The 22,116-nt window shown below is 33.7% G+C and overlaps 1 protein-coding gene across 2 annotated transcripts in view; it reads left to right on the top strand.

Annotated features, from left to right (window-relative positions):
• Positions 1 to 22,116, top strand: part of BAZ1A (bromodomain adjacent to zinc finger domain 1A) — a 207,151-nt gene that overhangs the window by 16,109 nt on the left and 168,926 nt on the right. Inside the window, exon 1 of one of the 2 annotated variants that reach the window (XM_074290574.1) lies at positions 21,213 to 21,736. The exons of the other annotated variant lie outside the window; for it this stretch is intronic. Coding sequence (XP_074146675.1) covers positions 21,712 to 21,736 — 25 coding nt within the window. The 5' untranslated portion in view covers positions 21,213 to 21,711. Of the gene's footprint in view, positions 1 to 21,212; positions 21,737 to 22,116 lie in introns of those variants that run through there. 2 annotated transcript variants of the gene reach the window in all.

The raw sequence follows: 22,116 nt of genomic DNA, 5'->3' as shown, positions 1-22,116 counted from the left end.
GTCAATTTGTGCATACCCTTTAATCCAGCAGTATCTCTATTGTATCTCTATCCCAAAGAGATCATTAAAAAGGGGAAAGGATCCATATGTGCAAAAATGTTTGTGGCAGCCATTTTTTTAGTGGCAAATTACTGAGTGAATGCCCATCAGTTGGGGAATTGTAATATGCCGCTCTGGCAGTTATAATTACTAGTCTGCCCTATGCCCAACAGAGTACCTTTGACCACTGACCTTTGCAGTGTCAACTCTACCTGGCTTGCCTCCTCTGAGGCCTTCAAAGGTCTCTGGCCATGATCTCTGGAATCTATAGTTTAATAACCGGTAGCACACTCAAGAACAGCCATGTGTAATCTTAAAAGCCTTTATTATACCTATTCACATAATGCCCTGATTTGTCAGCTCCCTAGTGAACACCTGGTCTGAAGACTCACATGTTCTCTACCAAACTCCTTACCTCTCGGCTATCCATCAGCTTGGCTTGGCTTGGCTACCCCAGGTTAGGGAGCCAGGTTAAAAAGAGCGACTGCTGTCTGCAGTGGGCTTATAAAGGGCCTGTGAGGTCACACACACAGCCAACCATCGAGAGAGCCATCACCCATTACGAAGCTATCTCAATATGGCCAAGATCCCACCCACAGGGCAGTCCTATATCCACAGAGTTTACTTCTGGGCCACTCAAATCTCCTGTTGCACTATGCCCACCCATTTAAAGGGCCCTTACAATTCCCTTCTCTTGTTTTGCGGGAACCACATCCTTACAGGGAATGGCTGAATAAGTTAGGATATATGAATGTAAAGGTATATTATTGTTCTATAAGAAATCAGTAGGCTGATTTCAAAGACCTGGAAAGACTTATATAAGTGAAGCCAGTAGAACGTACACAGCAACAGTAAGATTGTGAGATGATCAATTGTGATAGAGTTGGCTCATTTTAACAATTGGATGAGCCAGGCCAGTCCAGTAGATGGAGAGAACCATTTGCATTCAGAGTGAAGATTATGGAACTTAATGTGGATCACAACATAGTATTTTCATCCTATTTTGGTTAGGAGTTGGTTGATTGCTTGGGTTTTTTTTGTTTTGTTTTTTTGTTTTGTTTTGTTTTGCTTTCTCATTTTTTCCCTTTTGATCTTATTTTTCTTGTGTAGCATAATAAATGTAAAATATGTTTCGAAGAATTGCATATGTTTAAGCTACACTGGATCACTTGCTGTCTAGGGAAGAGGGGGGAGATGAGGAGGGAAGGAAAAATTTGTAACATGTTGTGCAAGAGTGAATGTTGAAAACTACTTTTACATATATTTTGAAAAATAAAAAAAACTATTAGTATTTAAAAAAGAAAGTCACATTGTCTTTTTCAAGCATGAAATCTTTAAAATAAAAGTAATGGAGTATACCTAAGAAGTTAAAAATAGAAAAAAAATCTAGTTTTATCAAGCTGCATGATTGATATGACTATGAAGGTCGTTATTTTAAAATATTTTTATTAGGAATTTTTAAAAATCAACAAATACAGACATTTCCTCATATAAAACTAAAACTAAAGAGTATTCCATATGACATCATGAAGCTATTATGAATAGTTTGGATTTTTTTTTTAGTCACATATTAAATTTAACATGACAACTCCAACACTCTGAACTTGCTTCTACTCACTTATGGGTACTTTTTAGAAATGTTTCGTTGCTGCATTTTTCATTTTTCCTTGTTTTTTTTACTTTTTCTTTTTTGTTTCATTATCACTATTCTTGAAGGCCCTGTTATTCTCACTTGCCCCCAAAAAAACAAAGCCTACCCTTGTAACAAATAAATGTAATAAAAACAAATCTACAGTTAATTATATCTGAGCATATTTCTCATTTTACTCTTCTAGTTCATCATTTCTCTATTGTGAGTGGTCATTGCATTGATCAAAGTTCTTTAAATCTTTCCTAGTTGTTTTCTTTGTTATACTGTAATCATTGGATTGGAGTCTGTGAACAAGTTTTAAAATATATTTTGAAAACTATTTCAATATAATTGGTTTCCTTTATACTTTATTTTATGCATTTAAAAAACATTCTGAGAAAGAATCCATAGGTTTCACCAGACCACTAAAAATGTGACACAAAAAAAATTAAAGAACATTAATACAAATTGTTCTTTTGGTTCCACCTATCCTCATGTATTTTGATGCAAGGCCTTCTAGATTTCTTTGAATTCATTCTTTTCATTATTTCTTAAAGTGAGATAATATTTCATTAAATTAATATACCACAGAATTTGCCAGATTTTCTACAACAAAGCAGTGTTTATAAGTATTTTTATCATGTGGATCTAATCTTCAATCTCTTTGTTTTTAGAGGGGGATTTTTTTGAGGCAATTGGAGTTAAATGACTAGGAATATTAAACGTTTAAAGCCAAATTTGAACTGAGGTCCTTCTGAATTCAGGGCCAGTGCTCTATCCACTGCACCATCTATCTGCCCTTTAATTTCTTTAAATTATATGTCATTATATTGCTGGATCAGAGGGTATGCTGAGTGTGATAACTTTTTAAATATAGTACCAAATTGCTTTCCAGATTTATTAGATAAATCCATAGCTCAATAAGCCATTAGTCATCCCCATTTTCTTGCATTTCCTTCAATGACTATAATTTTCTTTTTTGTCATCCTTCTTTGTTTATATTCTCTTTGATCATATTCTATCTGATATTGGGTATTAATTCTCTATGTTTCTTTGATATCAGATCTTCATTAAAGAGAATTGCTACAAAGGACATTTTTATGTATGCAAAAACTTATGTTAAATTTTTATATAATTACAATTATTCATTTCACCTCTTGTGATCCTCTCAAGTTACTTGGTTGTCTTTCTCTGATGTAGTATTTTTTTGATCTCTGATGGATATAGCATCACCTATTAGTGGAATTGCTACCCTTCAGAGTTATATAGATGATGGGGAAAGATGGAGAAGGATAGAGAAAGAAAAATTTCCTCTTTTTTTTCTCTGCTTCTTAGAATATTCTCTATAGATAGATTTTGGATTATACTCCCATAAACCCCTGGAATTTTTTCAGGGCTCAGTTATTTAAAACCTTGCAAAGATGTATCAAGTTTTTGCAGGTCCAGATGGGATTTATTCCAGAAGGAATAACTTCATAAAGAAGTAACATCAACACTATTCTATTTATTTACAAAACAATACTATCTATTTGTATTCCTTTCTGAATTTTCTTCTCTCTTATTTATATTTTTTAAATGTTTTATTATCTTTCTCCTCTTTCTCTTCTTGTTCCCTTTTCCTTTTTCTTCTTCTTTCTTTCTTTTTCCATTAAGAACTGAGAAGCTGAGAAACCTGAATCATGAATCTTCTGGAGTCCTGATTGGATATTGTTCTTAGTCTTTTAAAGATGTTTTCATTGATAGTGTTGTGGTCATTGCATAAGTATTGCTCTTAGTTCTGTTTCATTCTACATCAATTAACATTAAGAGATCCCCAATTTCTCTTAATTTTCATTTTCATAATTTTATTATATAATAGTAATATTACATTAATATTCTGACATTTGTTCTATAGTTTCCTTTAATTTTTTTTAATTTCCAAGAATTTTCCCTCCTTCTCACTTTATATACATATATTCTATATATATTAATTAATTATATGTAATATAATTAATATTTTTATCCTTATTTAGTTCCTTATTGTTCATTTGTATGTGCCATTTTATGTTTCCTTTTAAAGTATTTTAAATGTATTTTTAGTAAATTATATTTTCCGTGGAATTGATATTTTTTATATAATTATTGATATAATTCCATGGAATGATAGTTTTCAACATTCATTTTTTATAAGATTTTGAGTTCCAAATTTTCCCCCTTCCCCATTCCCCAAGATGGCAGACAATTTGATGTGCAGTATACATGTGCAATCATATTAAATATATTTATATATTAGTCATGTTGTTAAAGAAGAAACAAAGCAAAAGAGAAAAATCATATACAAAAAGAAAACAAAAAAGTGAAAATAGTATGCATTCAGATTTAACAATTATTTCTCTAGATGTGGATAATATTTTCCATAATAAGTTCTTTGGAATTGTCTTTAATCATAATCACTGTTTTGCTGAGGAGAGCTACCATAGCATTGCACAATGTTACTATTGCTCTGGTTCTGCTCACTTCACTTCATGGAAGTCTTTGAGTTTTTCTGAAATCCACCAGCTCATCATTTCTTATAGCACAATAGTATTCCATTTCATTTATATACAACAACTTGTTCAGTCATTTCCCAATTGATGGGCAATCATTCAGTTTCCATTTCTTTGCCACCACAAAAACAAAACAAAACAAAACAAACAAACAAAAAAACACTATTAAAATCTTTTTGTATATGTTTGTCCTTTGCCCTTTTTTTTTGTGATCTGGTTAGGATACAAACCCAAAGTGGTGTTGCTGGATGGACAGTTTGTTTGCACTTTGGACACAGTTTCAAATATTTTTGGAGTATTTTATTTTTTCCTCTGTTAATATGAGCTATTTATATTTTTTGTAAATATTCATTCATTTCACTTAAATTGTCATATTTATTTGCATACAATTGGTCAAGATAGCTCCTAATTATTGCTTTAATCTCTTTTTCATTGGTAGTAAATTCACCCGAATTGGTAATTTGATTTTCTTTCTTTTTAAAAAATGTCAAATTGGGGGGCAGAGCCAAGATGGTGGAGAGTAGATATGTCTTTGTCTGAGCTCTTCCTAGCTTTCCTCAGATTAACATCAGATTAAGCCTCTGAATGGGTTTTGGAGTAAGAGAACCCACAAATATTTGGAGTGCAACAAATTTCAGCAAAAAGAATCTTGGAACAACTTCAGAAATGCTTCAATTGGGCAGAGGAGGCGGTAGATGGGGACCTCTCCCCATGGCCCAGTTCAGGCACATTGCAGGAAGGCCCAGGGCAGAAAGGCTCTATGTGGGGAATCTAGTGAAAGGCTCTTAGTCAAAATACAGCATGTTGACTACTCTGTCCTGGTTCAGAAACCAGTGGATCAGCCTCTTAATTGACACAAACACAGAAGACAAATAGTGAATTCCTAAATCTCAGCATAACAAGCAGGACTTGTCCATACCCATCCAGCATGGGAAGGAAGCCCAAATCTCCAGCCCCAGTCCCTATTGCCTATAAAGGAAGCTTGGGACAATCTACCTTTTGCCCTAAGAGCAGACCTTAATCTTTAAAAATGAGCAAAAAAAGCAAAAAGAGCTCTGACCATAGATAGTTATTATGGAAACAGGGAAAAACAGACCCCAAACCCTGAGGACATTAAAGGCAAAACATCTCCAGATGAAAACCTCAAAGGGTCATATGAGTTGTTCTTCAACTCAAAAGGCTCTTTTGGAAAAATTCCAAAAGGATCTTAAAAGAGAGAAGAAAAATGGGGAAAGTAATTGAGGGATTTGCAAGAGAGTTTGGAAAAAGAAACACAGAAATTATCTAAAGAAAACTCCTTAAAATAGATTTAGTGAAATGGAAAAAGAAAACAACTCATTGAAAAACAAAATTGGTAAATGGAAAAAGAGAACAACTTCTTTAAAATAGAATTATGAAATGGAGAAAAAAATTCAGTGAACAAAACAACTCATTTAAAATTTCAGTTGGCCAAATACAAAAGGAGGTAAAAAAGCTAACTGAAGAAAATTCATGAAAAATTAGGATTGAACAAATGGAAATGGATGACTCAATGAGGCATCAAGAATCAGTCAAACCAAAACAAACCAAAAAAAAAAAAAAAGAAAAGAAAAGAAAAGATAGAAGGGGATGTAAAATACCTCATTGGAAAAGCAACTGACCTGGAAAATAGATCCAAGAGAAACAATCTAAGAATTATTAGACTACCTGAAAATTATGATGAAAAAAAGCCTAGTATCTTTTAAGAAATCATCAAGGAAACTGCCCTGATGTCCTAGAACCAGAAATGTAATATTCTTCTCTAAAATTTAATCTTCTCTGGGAGCAGATTTCTGGGCGGGGCTTCTGGGAACAGCCTTCATTTCAGTTCAATATTCACAAGTGCAGGCAGAGATTAAAGTCCAAATCCTTTATTGTCTCCTTTAAAGTCTTGTCTCCTTCACTTGGGGACTTGGCTAGTTTTCTGGAGGCCTTCTGTAGTTTTGGTTCTGAGAGCTCAAGCTGCCTTCTCTGGCTTGTGAATCTCCTTGACTGAATCCTGGCTGAGGCTCCGAGAGCTTCTAGTGGGCTTGTGTGTCTGGCCCTGAGAGCTTCTTGCTTATATGTTGTGCACTGAGTACACACCAATCATTATATCACTAGGATTAAATCAATGCTAAACTAGATTTAACCACTGTCTCAATTCCATTTACTTAGCACCTTGTAAGAATCCTAACAAGAAGGTAAAATAGCCATTGAAAGAATCCACCAATCACCTCCTGATCTTTTAGGTTTCTTGACCCCAAAAGGAAAAGTCCAAGGAATATTGTAGTTAAAATTCAGAATTATCAGATCAAAGAAAAAATTCTACAAGCAGCCAGAAAGAAACAATTCAAATATTGAGGAGCCATGATCAGGATTACACAGTACTGAGCAGCTTTTTCTTTAAAGAATCAAAGGGCCTAGAATATGATATTCTGGAGTGCAAAGGAACTTGGACTACAGTCAAGAATCAATTATCCAACAAAATTAACCATCATTTTTCAGACATAAAGATTAACATTCAATGAAATAGGTGAATTTCATTTATTTTTTGATGAAAAGACTAGAGTTGAACAAAAAAAATTGATCTTGAAATGCAGAATTCAAGAGAAGCATTAAAAGGTAAAAAGAGAAGAAAAAAACTTTGTTTTTTAAAGGTTAAAAGGGAAAATTATATGTTTAATTCTTAAGAACTGTATCTTTCTATAAAGTATACTTAGAGGGTGTAGATATAATTTGACAAGAGGCAAAAAAAAAAAAAAAAAGCCTATTACAGTTGAGGGAAAGAAGGGAGAAGAATGAGCATCGTGTGTATCTTAGTTTTATCAGATTTGGCTCAGAGAATATCTCACAGAATTAGTCTGACAGACAAACTTGTCTCACCCTATAAGGAGGGAGAAGGAAGAAAGAGGGAGGCAAATAGAAGGGAGAAAAGAAGGAGAAAGGGAAAAGGATAAGGAAGGGGAAGGGGCTGTAAAAAAGAGCTGGTTGAGGGAGGTAGTGGTCAGAGACAAAACACTGAGGAAGAGGAAAAGGGGGAAAGGAAAGAGAAAAGTACAACTTGGGGAAAATAAGATAGTGCAAAATACAGAGTTGGTAATTTTAACTTTGCATGTGAATGGAATGAACTCTCCCATAAAAGGGAAGCAGAAAGCAGACTAGATTAAAAGAAAACTACAATATGTTGTTTACAAGAAACACATTTAAAGCAAAGTAATACATACAGCGTAAAGGTATAAAGCTGGAGCAGAATCTATTATGCTTCAGTTGAAGTAAAAAAACAAACCAACCCAGGGGTAGCAGTCCTTATCTTAGGTTAAACAAAAGCAAAAATAGATCAAATTAAAAGAGATAAGAAAGGAAAATACATTTTGCTAAAGGGGACCGTAGATAATGAAATAATATCAATACTAACTATATATGCATCAAGTGGTATAGCATCCAAATTCCTAGAGAAGTTGAAAGCTGCAAGAAGAGACAGCAGAACTATACTAATGGAGGATCTCAACCTTGCTCTATCAGAACTAAATAAATCAAAGCCCAGAATATATAAGAAAGAAGTTAAGGAAATAAAAAGAATTTTAGAAAAGTTAGGATAGACCTTTGAAGAAAATTGAATGAGGACAGAAAGGAATATACTTTTTTTTCAGTGGTATATGGAACCTAAACAAAAATTGACAATGTATTAGGGCATAAAAACCTCAAAAGCAAATGCAGAAAGACAGAAATAGTAAATGCATCTTTTCTAGATCATGATATAATAAAAATTACGTGTAATTAAGAGTCACGGAAAAATAGGCCAAAAATTAATTGGAAATAAATAATCTAATCCTAAAGAATGAATAGATGAAACAACAATATAGACACGATTGATAATTTCACTCAAGAGAATGACAATAATGAGACAAATAGGTCAAAATTTATGGAATGCAATCAAAGCACTTCTTAGCGAAATTTTTATATCTCTAGATGCTTACTTGCATAAAATAGAGAAAAACAAGATCAGCACATTGGGCATGCAGCTACAAAAGTTAGAAGAGCCACAGATTTAAATCTCCCAATTAAATATGAAATTTGAAATTCTGAAAATAAAAAGGGAGATTAATAAAATTGAAAGTAAGAAAACTATTGAACTAATTAATAAACAGAACTGAGTTGGTTTTATGAAAAACAAAACAAAATATATAAACCTTTAGTTAATTTAGAAAAAGGAAAGAATAAAATCAAATTGCTATTATTAAAAATTGAAAAAAAAACTTTCCACCAATGAAGAGGAAATTAGAGCAATAATTAGCAGCTGTTTTGCCCAACTGGATGCCAATAAATATGATAATCTAAGTGAAATGGATGAATACTTACAAAAATATAAACTGTTCAGATTAACAGAGAAAGAAAGAAATTACTTAAATAGTGCTATTTTAGAAAAAGAAATTGAACAAGCTATTAATCAATTCCCTAAGAAAAAGCCTCCATGGCCAGATGGATTTACTAGTGAATTCTACCAAACATTTAAAAAATAATCAATTGCAGTACTATGAAAGCTATTTGGAAAAATAGGGAAAGAAGGAGGCCTATAAAATTCTTTTTTATGGCACAGATATGGGACTGCTAACCCAAACCAGATAGGGTCAAAACAGAGAAAGAAAATTATACACTAGTTTAACAACAAACATTAATGCAATAATCTTAAAATGTTAGCAAAGAGTTTACAATAAATTAAAACCAGGATAATACATTATGACCAAGTAGGATTTATACTAGGAATGTAGGGCTGTTTCAATATTAAGAAAACTATTAGCATAATTGACTATATCAATAACCAAATTTAACAAAAAATCATATGATTATCTCAATAGATGCAGAAAAAGCATTTAGCAAAATCCAACACCTATTCCTATTTAAAAATACTATAGATCATAGGAATCAATGGAATTTTCCTTAAAATGATCAGTAGCATCTATTTGAAACCATCAGCAAGTCTCATATGTAATGGGGACAAATTAGAACCATTCCCAGTAAGATTAAGTCAAACAAAGTTGCCCACTATCCCCATTACTATACAATATTGTATTGGAAATGTTACCTTTAGCAGTAAGAGAAGGGAAAAAAATTAAAAGAATTAGAGTAGGTAGTGAAGAAACAAAATTATCACTCTTTGCAAATAATATGATAGTTTACTTAGCAAATCCTACAGAATCAATTAAAAAGTAATTCACAGCTCTAACAAATTTGCAGGATACAAAATAAATCCACATAAATCATCAGCATTTCTATATGTTACCAACAAAGTCCACTAGCAAGAGATACAAAGAGAAATGATTGTAAATAATATAAAATATTTGGGAGTCTATCTACCAAAACAAAATCAGGCACTATATATGAACACAATTATAAAACGCTTTCCACACAAATAAAGGCAGATCTAAACAATTGTAAGAATTATCAAGTATTCATGAATAGGCCAAGCTAATATAATAAAAATGTCTATCCAAATTAATCTGTTTATTCAGTGTCATACTGACAAGAAATTAATTTTTAGAGGTACAAAAAATAACAAAGTTTATCTAAAATTTCAAAAGATCAAGAATTTCAAGGGAATTAATAAAAAATGCAAAAAATTAAAAAATGCAAATGAAAGTAGCCTAACTGTACCAGACCTATAACTGTATTGTAAAGCAGTGGTCATAAAAATCATTTGGTACTGGCTAAAAAATAGAATAGTCAGAAGAATAAGTTAGGTTCACAAGATGCAATAGTCAATGATTATAAAAATCTAGTGTTTGATAAACCCAAAGACTCCCAGCTTCTGGAATAAGAATTCACTATCTGACAAAATTTGCTGGAAAAATTGGAAATAGTATGGTAGAAACTAGGTACTAACATCTGACACCCAAGATAAGGTCGAAATGGGTTCATTATAAAGAGTACTACTTTGAGCAAATTAGAACAACAAAGAATAGTTTACCTCTCAGATCTGTGGAGAAGGAAGGAATTTGTGGCCAAGGTTAAAAGTTAAAACAAAACCAATGCAGACAACATTAGAAGGAAAAGTAGACAACTAGGGAAAAAATTTACATCCAAGGGTATTGATAAAGGTCTCATTTCTAAAATATGTAGAGAATTGGCTCAAATTTATAAGAATATAAGCTATTCTCCAATTGATAATGATCAAAGTATATGAAAAATTTTCAGATGAAGAAATTAAACCATTTCTAGTCATATGAAAAATGCTCTAAATCATATTGATTAGAGAAAAGCAAATTAAAACAACTCTGAGGTACTACTACACATTTCTCACATTGGTTAAAATGACAGAAAAAGAATGATGAATATTGGATAGGATGTGGAAAACTGGGACAATAATACATTGTTGGGGGGACAGCTAGGTGGCTCAATGGCACAAAAGCCGTGAAATCAGGAGGATCTGAGTTCAAATCTTGCCTCAGACACTTAACACTACCTAGCTGTGTAACCCTGGGCACAGGGTAACTTAAGCCCAATTGCCTCAGAAAATAAATAAATACATGATGATGATAATACATTGTTGATGGAATTGTGAACTGATCCAACCATTCTGGAGAACAATTTGGCACTATGCTCAAAAAGTTATCAAATCATGCATACCCTTCGATCCAGCAGTGTCTCTACTGGGCCTGTATCTCAAAGAGATCATAAAAAAGGGAAAAGGACCTAGATGTGCAAAAATGTTTATAGCAACCCTTTTTGTAGTGGCAAGGAAGTAGAAGCTGAGTGGATGCTCATCAATTGGAGAATGGCTCAATAAGTTATGATATTATGAATATTATGGAACATTCTATAAGAAATGATCAGCAAGATGATTTTAGAGAAGTCTGGAGAGATTTAGATGAACTGATGCTAAGTGAAATGAATAGAACCAGGAGAACATTGTACACCATCTTGATTCTGCTTTATTTATTCATTTCCCATTTGATGGGCACTTCAACCCAAAATCCTACAGATATTTTTGTACATATGAGTTTTTTTTCTATCTTTGATCTCTTGTGGATATATACAATAATATTATTATGGTAATAACTTTTTCAAGTTTAAGTCAAAGTATATACTGTATTTTCTTCTGTTTACTTATAATTTCTATGATATAAATTGTTTTTCACAGGCTTGGTGTAAATTTTCCTGGTGTAAATTTTCTCCTAGATCTTCCTTGGGTTTTAATAGTATTTTTGTGAAGTTCTTGATTGTTTGAACATTTTATTCATTGGTTTTCTTATGGGGGACCTCCAGGCTTTTAAAAAAAATAAACTTCATGTTGCTATCTTAACTACAACTATGGAATAAAGAAATCAGAATTAGGGTAGCCAAACCTGTTGCTGCTGGCATATTGAGAATAATTAGGAGGACAGAGTAGGAGCAAAATATGAATAATAGTAGAGTCTTCTTAAGGTAATGAGAAACTTGGAATAGCTCTGAGGTAGATTGGAAATTTGTTATTTTAATTAAATAATTAAAAATTTTATTAAAATTTATTAACACATTTAAATATACATATAACCTAGTTACCTCTTTGACATGGTGAAGTGCAAGCTGGGATATGAAGTTCTGTTAGCCAGAAGGAAATCTTATGGTTGTTATGTGTATAGAACTTTTCTGCTCTCATTCTTCCAGACAAGGAAACCTCTATCCATTAGGATTGTAGAAGGATTGTGAGTGTCTTTCTCTAATTCTGTAAGTTTGAGCCCTGATTCAAAGTGTATTCTGTCCATTCAAATGATAGTTGGTAGAACCCTAATTCCATTTAACCAATTAAGATCAATTATATTTTAAACAAAGGGTAATTTATCTCAAATATAAAATATATAGAAAGAAAAGACGCATAAATATTTACTCCCAACACCTTGGGGCATACCCTCCCTTATACCACTTTATTCTCTAAAAAGAGTAGTCTCAGATTTAACCAAGTTTCAACAAACTTTGGTCCCACCAGTTTATGTTTAATACTGCTGGATAATCTTTATCTCATCTATCACTAGGCTTTGTCCCAAAAGTCATTATGCTTTGCTCCTCAGGATCTCAAAGCTAGACCATTAGACTATTCACTCAGATGTGGCTTTCACTATCAACCTGGCTTACTCTTTTGCCTTTTAATAACTTAACAAAGTTGTAGTTTCAAATCTGTTTCATCTAAGATGAAAGAACAAATGCTCAAGGAAAAAACTGAGGCTTTCATTCATGGTCCATGAGAGCCTCAGATGGAGAGGGACTGAGATGTTTTTCCATACAGAACTATCCTCACCAAAATTCTCCTAGAAAAATGTCCAATTAAGAGCAACAAAGAACTTTGAGGGAGAAATCATGTAATCATGTACCATTCCTACCTTGATCGCTTTTGGCCTTCAAATATTGATCGATACAGTCTAGCATTTATCCTTTAAACCACTGAAGCTGTTTCTAATCCAGCCTCCATAGCCATCATCTGGGAAAACAGCTCCTATGGTACCATCAATCTTTATTCCTTAGAGACAAGTTTGAATAGTGTCTTTTGAATACAACCCCCAATTCTTGCTATGCATAGCCACTAAAAGAGGCTTTCATTCAAGTGTCATTTGACGTATCAGAACCAGTTACAGAATGTTTATGCATGCTTGAAAGTTCATATGGGAATTGAGTTAGTCAAACATTCTACGTATGCTTATAAGGCTTATTATGCCTGCTCAAAATAAGAAACCCAAACTTCTATTATAAATGATCAATGATGAAAGAGAGATTTTATCAGAGGAACTGGGTTTTATTTTTAACTCAGAGAGGCTCTCCTTACAGAAAAGACATCCATAAGCACAGGAGATTGCACAGTGTTCCCCATATGCTTTAAACAGAGCATTGGGGAATAGTCAAAAGTTTGGGTTTTGTTTTAATTTGGGGGAGTTACAAAGGAGGAGAACACTAAACAATTTGAGTGATGAGGAGAAGTGATCAAGATGGAGGAAGATGAGAAACAGGCAGCATCCATGGCAGCAACCATTTCCATTCACTGTGATCAGAAGATACTTTTCTGGGATGGAGGCAAAAGGTAAGTCTAATTGTACCTGTTTTAGAAAACTCAGGTAAATGGAAAAATTTCTAAAGGGAGAGGTTGATTTTGAAGTTTTACTGTTGCTTAAAAGTTTCAAAAATTTGACTAATCACCATTGCTTTCTCTTTGTGCTTTATTATTAATGGTCAGAGCTCTGCAAAAGAGGGAAGAACAGTGGCAGATCTGTGATAAAGAGGAAGAAAAAGAATCTGAGAACAAATATTTTATTTAATCATCAGGGAAAATAAGAGTTTTATCTTTCCTTTTCTTCTCTCCTGACTAGTGCCTCAGAACCTTTCAAAGAGAGAATATTATTAATTATATTTTCTGATGTTTCTCAAAGTAGAGAAAAACCAAACCATATTAATTTTGTCTTTTTTTTCTATCTTAGGCTAAAACCATGAATTTGAAAACAGTAGTATGGATTATCTGATAGGGTTCTTAGCTTAACAAGTAAATTGATAGAACACCTTCTGTGGGGTGTTGTTGATTGTCGTTTTGGTTCTAATTTCTTCACTCTGAACCTGAAGCATATTCAAGGCTAAAAATTGTCTCTAACTTTAGTTTTTAGGTAATCCTTATTTCCAAATATGCTTTTTCAACATTTTAGTGATTATGGGCATTCTCTGGCTGTGCATATTATAAATCATTAACACCTGCTTTTTTATCCATTTCTTCCCATAAATTTTCATAAAGCATCTATTCAGTGCACTGTCAACATTTTAAATTGTTTATTTTTCTTTGTGTTCCAATAGTCAGACTTATTTATTTGTCATCCATTGCTTTTGATAGATGATTTGCCTATCTCCTTTTCTCATTATACTTTTTTTTGGTTGGTATCTTTCATAACGTTTTTAAAGCAATCACTCAATAACAATTTACTAAAAATCTATGTGTCAGGCACATATCACTTTACAAATAGAAAAACAAAAGTCTTAAGTCTTGGCTCTCAAGGATATTACATTCTATCAGAGGGGTAAAGGAAATCTGTGTAAGTATACACATAAAAAAAAATACAAGTTTAGTGAGGAAAGTCATTAATAGCTGTGAAGTTACAAGAGACTTAATGTATAACATAGTGATTTAGCTGAGTTTTGAAATGTAGATGAAGAAATAAATTGAATAAATTGGTATTGATTTTGGGCTTTCTACTAATATACCAATATAACAAGTCATATTTGAATAATATTTGAATAATAAAACAGTGTCCATCATGTCCAATGTTGTCTACATCTATTCTTAAAATAATTCTGTATAATATCTAGTCACAGGGTTTCTGAAACAGGTCTTGTCTCTTAACTTTCTTAATCTTGAACAGTATTTTCCACCATTTTTTGGTGTCTTCTCCCAAATGCTTTTTTATTGTGCTATATTAGATGTCAATGACTATAGGTTAGCTTGGTTTGAAGAAGCATATCAGATTCTTTGTGTATATGTGGGGGGTGGGAATCAGAACAGAATCATGGAAATCCTATACTTCATTTTCTTCAAAATAAAAGCTGTAATTATCTTCACAGTTATCCTTTTACTTACCTTCACCATAACTAAATTTTCCATGGAGTGGTCTTTCTTGATGTCTTTGGGGGAATTATGAAATCAACCATGCCTATTTAATTTGCTTCTACACGGAAAACCAATTAGCTATTCTTCCATTTAGCTCTACCTTACTTGTGTCTTCTGTTTTCATTTGCAATAAGTGGATATCAATTTCAATATCAATGTCACTGATTTCCTAAAGTGAAATATCAACTTTTTAGTCAATAGACTCTCATTTAGAGTACTAAAACTTTATCATGCTGTCATTTATTGGTGGAGTATCCTGTGCTACATGTCTAAGTCTTGACTTAGATATCACCCAAGGAAAAAATTCCCTGAAGTCTCTATTGTAGCAAGCTGGAGATAGACATAATAAGGATTGACAGCTTCTCTACTTGTGACTTATTCTGAGAGTCCTTTTCTCTCCCTTCAAAGATCTAACGAGTAGTTGGAATGACATGTCTTCTCTCTGAAAGCTGGAAGCTCAAAGGGCAGGAAGGAAGAGATTTCTTTTTCTTATTTCTCACTTATTTCTATTGTGAGAATTCCTCACAAAATAACTTTTATTTTAGTGCTATGCCACACTATCTTTGTTAAAATTTTGTGGAAAAAAAACCAAGCTTTTAATCTTATTTAAGGTCTAGGAAGAATATGTTATTGTCAAATTTCTTTATAATTATTTAACAAAATAGAGGAGGTTTAACACTGGTTAAATAGGGACTGGCCTGGGATCTATGCCATATGAATATTAGTGGAAAGTAGAGATTCTTAGTTTGGAGAGGAAAGCACTTGGGACACAGACTATTTTTCTACACTTGAGTGATTGCTCTACAGAAGAGGGTTAGAATTATTCAATGTGGCCTCAGAGGAGAGAACTAAGAGCACAGGCCAAAAAGTTGCAAAGAAACTAATTTAGATTTGATTTTAGTTAGATCCTTCTCAGCAGTTACAGCTATCTGAAAGAGCTAAGTATCTTGCTTGAATGGTGAGGATGGGATAATAGGTGTCCCCCTTTTAGATTTTAAAAAAAAACTGCATGGACACCTGGGAGCATGGTAGTTGAAATTATTCTTGGGTATGTACTGGACTAACTGGCCTGTGTAGTCTCTTCCAATTCTATAATTCTATTAGATTTGGGGAAATGCCCACAATTGCCAGTATAAAGCTATTAGAAGTTAAAAATCCACAAAATACTTTTTAGGCTTCTGAACCAGGACTAGGACAGGGTAGCCAGTGTTGCTGTATTTTTGGCTGTGAAATTCCCAGTAGATTCCCCTACTACCTGCAGAAGCCTCTCCACCCTGGGATCTCTGTGCTTTGCCTGCCCTGGTCAGCCTCTTCCTCTGCCTCATTAAGACAGACCTTTCCTGAAGTTCTTCAAAAATATCTTCTGCTGGAAATCTGTTATACTTCAATTATTTGTGGGTTCTGTCACCAAAACCAGTTCAGAGGCTTGATGTGGTATGAATCTGAGGGAAGCCAGGAAAAGCTCAGTCCACTCTACTAGATCTTGGCTCCACCACCAAAAATAAATTTTTGCAGTCTGATGAAGATGTGCAAATTTCCAGGCTTATCTGAACTATTTAAAATGGTTTTGTTTAATGTCAGGAATGAAAGTTAGTTACATCTACTTTCTCCAGTCTTTGGTATACTTTGTATTATTTTGTTCATGAACAAGTGTTTTTTCTTCATAGAATTAGCCTTTTTTTTCCAACTTTTCTTCTTGTAGTTCTTCAGATTTCAAGAAATGATATGTTATACTCTAAAGATTCAGTAAAAATCCCTACAGCTTCCAGGGCTCTCTGAAAATCTTTGTTTTCTTAGAATTAAGTAAGCTGTTTCATAGCAATTGTTCTTAGGAGGTGTTTTCCATTTTCAATTACACTTTGTTTTATGTTCAATGCAACTAACTCTGTTTCACTGAGCCTGAATGAGTTTTAAAACACTAGACTTTATTATAATATCTGTTACAATATCTCTAACAGTCATCTCTAAGAACAGCAACTTTTGCATATTTCATTGGAGTATTATTGTGGAACCACAGAATTAAAAATATAAGAGAGCAATGAAATGTATTAAATGGAGTCCAGTATTCATCTGACAGAGAATTAACTAGAGATTAACAGATCAATCCAATTTCATCTAGTTCTGAATCAGCATAATTTTAATAGAAGAAATAAAATTGTGTAAAAATTATTGCTTCTCCAAAGTACTTCACACAGTACTCTAGAATGTATTGGAGGCTGAATGTGAATACAGGTAACCCTCACTTCCTGATTTTATCTCTAGTTATTTTAGTATTTGTATATCCATTTTATCTACCATAATACTAGATTAAAAGATCCATAAAAGGTATAAAATATTGTTTTATGTAGATTTTTCTTTAACCATTTGTTCCCAGAATCTAACAATGCTATTTTTGTGATTGGCATTAACTTGCTGTATTGAATCAAAACAAAGGATATCCTTGAAATAGACCAGATTGTTATAGTTATTGTTCTTGTTTGTTTTTGTTTCTCAAAGAGAAATATGACATAAGGCAGATGATGTCATGACATGCAAGTGAATTTTATTTGAGGCTAGGAGTGCTGTGCTAAATCACCAGCATCTCTCTCTCCTGCTGAGCCAGCTGGGTTCAGTGGCCAGATATAGATCAGGAAGTCAGGAGACAGCCTTGAATATAGTAGGAAACATTGGTCTTTTTTAGCTAAGGTCTTTTAACATTCTTTGATTAAGATTAGGTAAGAAAAAAATACTGCAAGGAATAGTCTTTTTTAACTTAAAAAAAGGTATTTGGTTTGAAAGGGGAAAACCTTTCAGGGTTTCTGGTCAAAACAAAGACAATTGCTACTTATATTCACTCTGAGGCAATCAATAAGTATTTACTAGAGAATAGGAAGAAGCATTTGTTAAGCTTCTACTGTGGGTTGGACACCCTGTTAAAAAAAAAAAACCACTAAAAATCAAAGAAGGCCCCAAAAGCAAAAACAAAAAAAGATCTCTTATCTCTAATTCCTAGTCTACTGTGGTTGACATGATACACACAGCTATGTAATATATATATATATATATATATATATATATATATATATATATATATATATATATATATATATATATATATATATATATATATATATATATATATGATAAATAGTTGTTTATTTTCCTTTGTGCTCAAAGAAGACCAAAATAGCATCACTATGTCAGGGTCATGGTACAGTGTGTCCAACTGTAGATAATCAGAACAATGTGAACTTAGAAGGTTTACCACAGGTTGGGTACAGAATCCATATGAACATTTGGAGTGGAGATGTCTCTAAATTTGTGCATCTCGTTTTTCTTGAGCTACTGCAATTTTGCTTTGCTCACAGAATACAACTGCTCCTTTGATGCAGGCACACCATGCTGAATAGTCTCACAATCAATTCCACAGTTCTTCAAAAAGACTTTGAAAGTGTTCTTTTATTGCTTCTTCTGACCTCCAAGTGAGTGCTTGCCTTATGTGAGTGCTCTATAAAATAGTCAAATGTACTTTTGGCATTCTAACAGTGTAGCCAGCCCATCATAATTGGCCTCCCTGCAGTAGAATTTGAATACTTAGAAATTCAGCTCAAGAAAGGACCTCAGTGTCTGGTACCTTATCTTGCCAGGTGATCTTCAGAATCTTCCTAAGACAATTCAAATGGAAGCATTTCAGTTTCTTGGCATGGCGCTGATATACTGTCCAGGTTTCACAGCACAACTACTCTCTAGATCTTCAGCTTGGTAAGCAGTCTAATACTTCTTCTCTCCCAAAATTTCCTTCAGACCCTCCCACACACTCAGCTAGCTCTGGCAATGTGTGTATCAATCTCATCATCTATGTAAACAGTAAAAAATGTACTGCCAAGGTAAGTGAAATTATCCATAGCATTCAAAATTTCTCCATTTGTTGTATCTGATAATTCCATGTATCTGATAATTCCATGCATGGTGGTACTGGCTGGTGGTGGGGAACCTCTGGTTTTTTGCTGTAAATTGTTAAGTCAATATTAGCATAAATAGTTGAGAATTGATCCATAATGCAACCTCAGCCTTTGAGGTTGCATTGAGTGTACAATCATCTGTGAACAAAAAGTCAATTTCCCTCCACTTTCATATTGACTTGTAGCCTTTTCAAATTAAATAATCTATTATCAGGGCAGTAGTTGATCTTGATGACATTTTTTCCCTCAATGAAAGTGACAAGGAACCCCAAAACTCTGAAAAATTCTTGAAGGAGAAAACCTTCTTTGACTATGCCTCAAGAAGGGGACTCCACCCTAAGCACAAACAGTTTCATCTTTGCTATCTGGCTGGGGAGGGCTCATTGAATTCAATTCAAATTCTAACCCTGGCTGAAACTCAGCCAGGAGCCAACCTGGAAAAATAGGCCCCTTTAACTAAATCTCTCGTTATGAAGGAGTCAAGCTGGAGTCCTCTCTTTGCAGAAGGTCTAAACATTCCAGTACCATGCCTGGCACCAAAGACTCTCTGTCCACTGGAATCCTATTTCCGGTGCCCTTTTATCTCTACCTTCACCTTTTACTAATTAGACTTTAACCTTACTTCCAAACCCCAAAGTAAACCTCTTTTATCAATCTAGGTTTTTGGGTCTGTAAATTCCTTTACAGGGGACTCTGCGCCCTCATAGACCTCATTTAACTCTGTATTCTTGTGCCAAATCTAAAGGAGTTGCAGGGGAGCTCTATTTGACTCCCTGTACCCCAAACCTGCCACTAGACCTCAATTAAATCCTAATTTCTTTTAAGTACCCCCAATTCTAAACCTCATCAGGAGGATTCTGGGAAGATGTGGAGTAAGTCAGAAAATTCCAAGCTTTCTAGTTCTACCCCACAAACAAGACAAAATAGCACCTCAAGGTGAACATAGAGTAGTTAAAAAAAATAAACAAGACTTGGGGGCAGAACTTTGCTCCGGAACAACCAGAGAAGACCAGAAGAAAGATATCTGGATAGAGGAGTAGCTTGTAGGAAATGTAAACAACTCCTGGCAAGTTCTTCTGAAACAGCAAATGGAGGGAGCCTTGGTGAAAGCTGGGTTGGGAGGCAGCCTGAGTGTCAACCACAAGAATTTTCAGCTCCTGGACTGTGTGGGGTGTTGGATATCTGAGTTAGGGAAGATTGGGGGAACGTCTTTTGATAAGGAATGCCAAGCCCACCTGTGCTGCAGAGATATGGCTCTGGTCAAGAAAGAACCAGCACACATTTGGTGAGTACAGAAGCAATGAAACAGAGACACTGTTGTCTCCTTGAATTTACAGAAAAATGGAGTTCTTGGTTTCAGTTCAGGCCAAAGGGGAGAACTGAAAGAGGTCCTGAGGCCAAGACTAAGGGTGATTGTACTAACGAGCTCTTATTTTAAAAACAGGCTAAGGAGAAAAAAATCCAACCCTAGAAAGTTACTGTGGGAAGAAAGAAGACTGGGGTTCATCTTCAGAGGAGGATATTGAAGCAAAAAAAAAAAGCCTCTCCTACTCCAAAGAGTAATGTTAAATCTCATTTGCCCAAAAAATGTATGGAAAATATAAAAAAGATTTTAAAAAACAAAAGAGAGGAACTGAGGAAAAACTTTAAAAAAAGAACAATCCAAGGCGGAAAAAAAAAGCTTAACCAGCTAGAAAAGGAGATCCAGAGTCTTAAGAAAGAAAATTCCTTGAAAACTGGAATTGGGCAAGGGGAAGCCAGCCAGTGAAGTTAGAAGAAACCAAGAAATAATAAAACAAAATATGTTTTGAATGAAAAAATAAAAGAGAATGTGATATATCTCATAAAAACAAAACTGATCTGGAGAACAGATCGAGGAGAGAAACCATAAGAATAATTGTACTACCTGAAAGCTACAATCAGAAAAAGAATCTTGATACAAAAATACAAGAAATATTTAAGTAAAATTGTCCTGAACCAATAGAACAAAGGGGAAAGTAGAAATAGAAAAAAAAAAAAAAACACTGATCAACATCTCTTAAGAAATCATGCAAGGAAACTATACATACATATCATTGCTTAATTTTGAAACCTTGAGGTGAAAAAGAAAAATTTACAAGCAACAATAGCAACAAAAAACAATTCAGATATGTTGGAACTAAAATTGGAATGACACAAGATATATCAGCACCTACAATTAAAGATTACAGGTCCTGGAATACTATATATTGACAGTCAAAAGAATTAGGATTGCAGCTGAAAATATTATATCCAGGAGATAGGTGTCACATGTGAGGAACAACAAATAGGCCAATGTAGTTATATTACAGAGTGTGGGAAAGAGAATAAAGTATAATAAGACTAAAAGTCAAGAGAATTTTGAAGGGCTTTAAATTCCAAATGACTTCATATAAGGATTCTATGGTATTTATTAAGAAGGGAAATTACATGGTCAGACATGTATTAGGGGAATATGAGGCAGGAAAACCAATTATAAGTCTTTTGTAATAGTCCAAGAAAGAGATGATATGTTCTTATACTGATTTATGTCAATAGAGAGAAAGGGTTCATTATAAGCAAACTTTGAAGATAGAAGTGACAAGATTTGGCAGTGAATTGGGTTTGTTGGGTGAGATTGAAAAGTCAAGGATAACACCAAAGTTGTGAGCCAGAGTGACTGGGAAGAGAGTGATACCCTTGACAGAAAAAGTTAGGGTAGAAAAAAGGATTTAAAGGAGAAAATGATGAGTTTGAGGTACCTATGGAACATTGCCTTTAAGATGTCTGAAAGGTACTTTGTGATACAATGCTGGAGATTATGAGAAAGGTTATATAAATCTGAGAATCATCTGCATAAAGATGACAAATGAACCTGTGGAAGCTGGTTAGATCACTCTGCTAAATAATACAGAGAGAAAAAAAGAAGATGATCCAGCTCAGACTCTTAGAAGACATTTATTATTAATGAGCACGGAGAAGGATCAATCAGGCAAGTAGGAGAAGAATCAGGAAAGTATAATGTCATGAAAACTTGAGATGAAAGAATATTGAATGGCGGGGGAGGGAGGACATTTAATGGACTTTTAAAATTCCAGGATTTTGTAGCAAACAATCTCTTTAATTTCCAAATCTAATCTTGTTTTTCCTATCCTCATGCTTCTTGATCACTTTAGTGGCTTTGACACAATTGAACACCTAGTTCTACTAAATATTCTTTGTTTTATACATAGAAATACAAATCATATGTCTAAGATTGTCACTAGTAATTGGGTAGTCAAAAAAAGACTGGGGTAGAATTGAATATGTAGTGCCTCTAAAAAGCAAAACTGTGTAGGGAGAGGTTAAAAACATTAATTATGCTATATGAAT

Source organism: Sminthopsis crassicaudata, chromosome 2 (assembly GCF_048593235.1).
Source record: "Sminthopsis crassicaudata isolate SCR6 chromosome 2, ASM4859323v1, whole genome shotgun sequence".
In the NCBI taxonomy this organism is placed as follows: Eukaryota; Metazoa; Chordata; class Mammalia; order Dasyuromorphia; family Dasyuridae; genus Sminthopsis; species Sminthopsis crassicaudata.
This window is presented reverse-complemented; position numbering and strand designations above follow the sequence as displayed.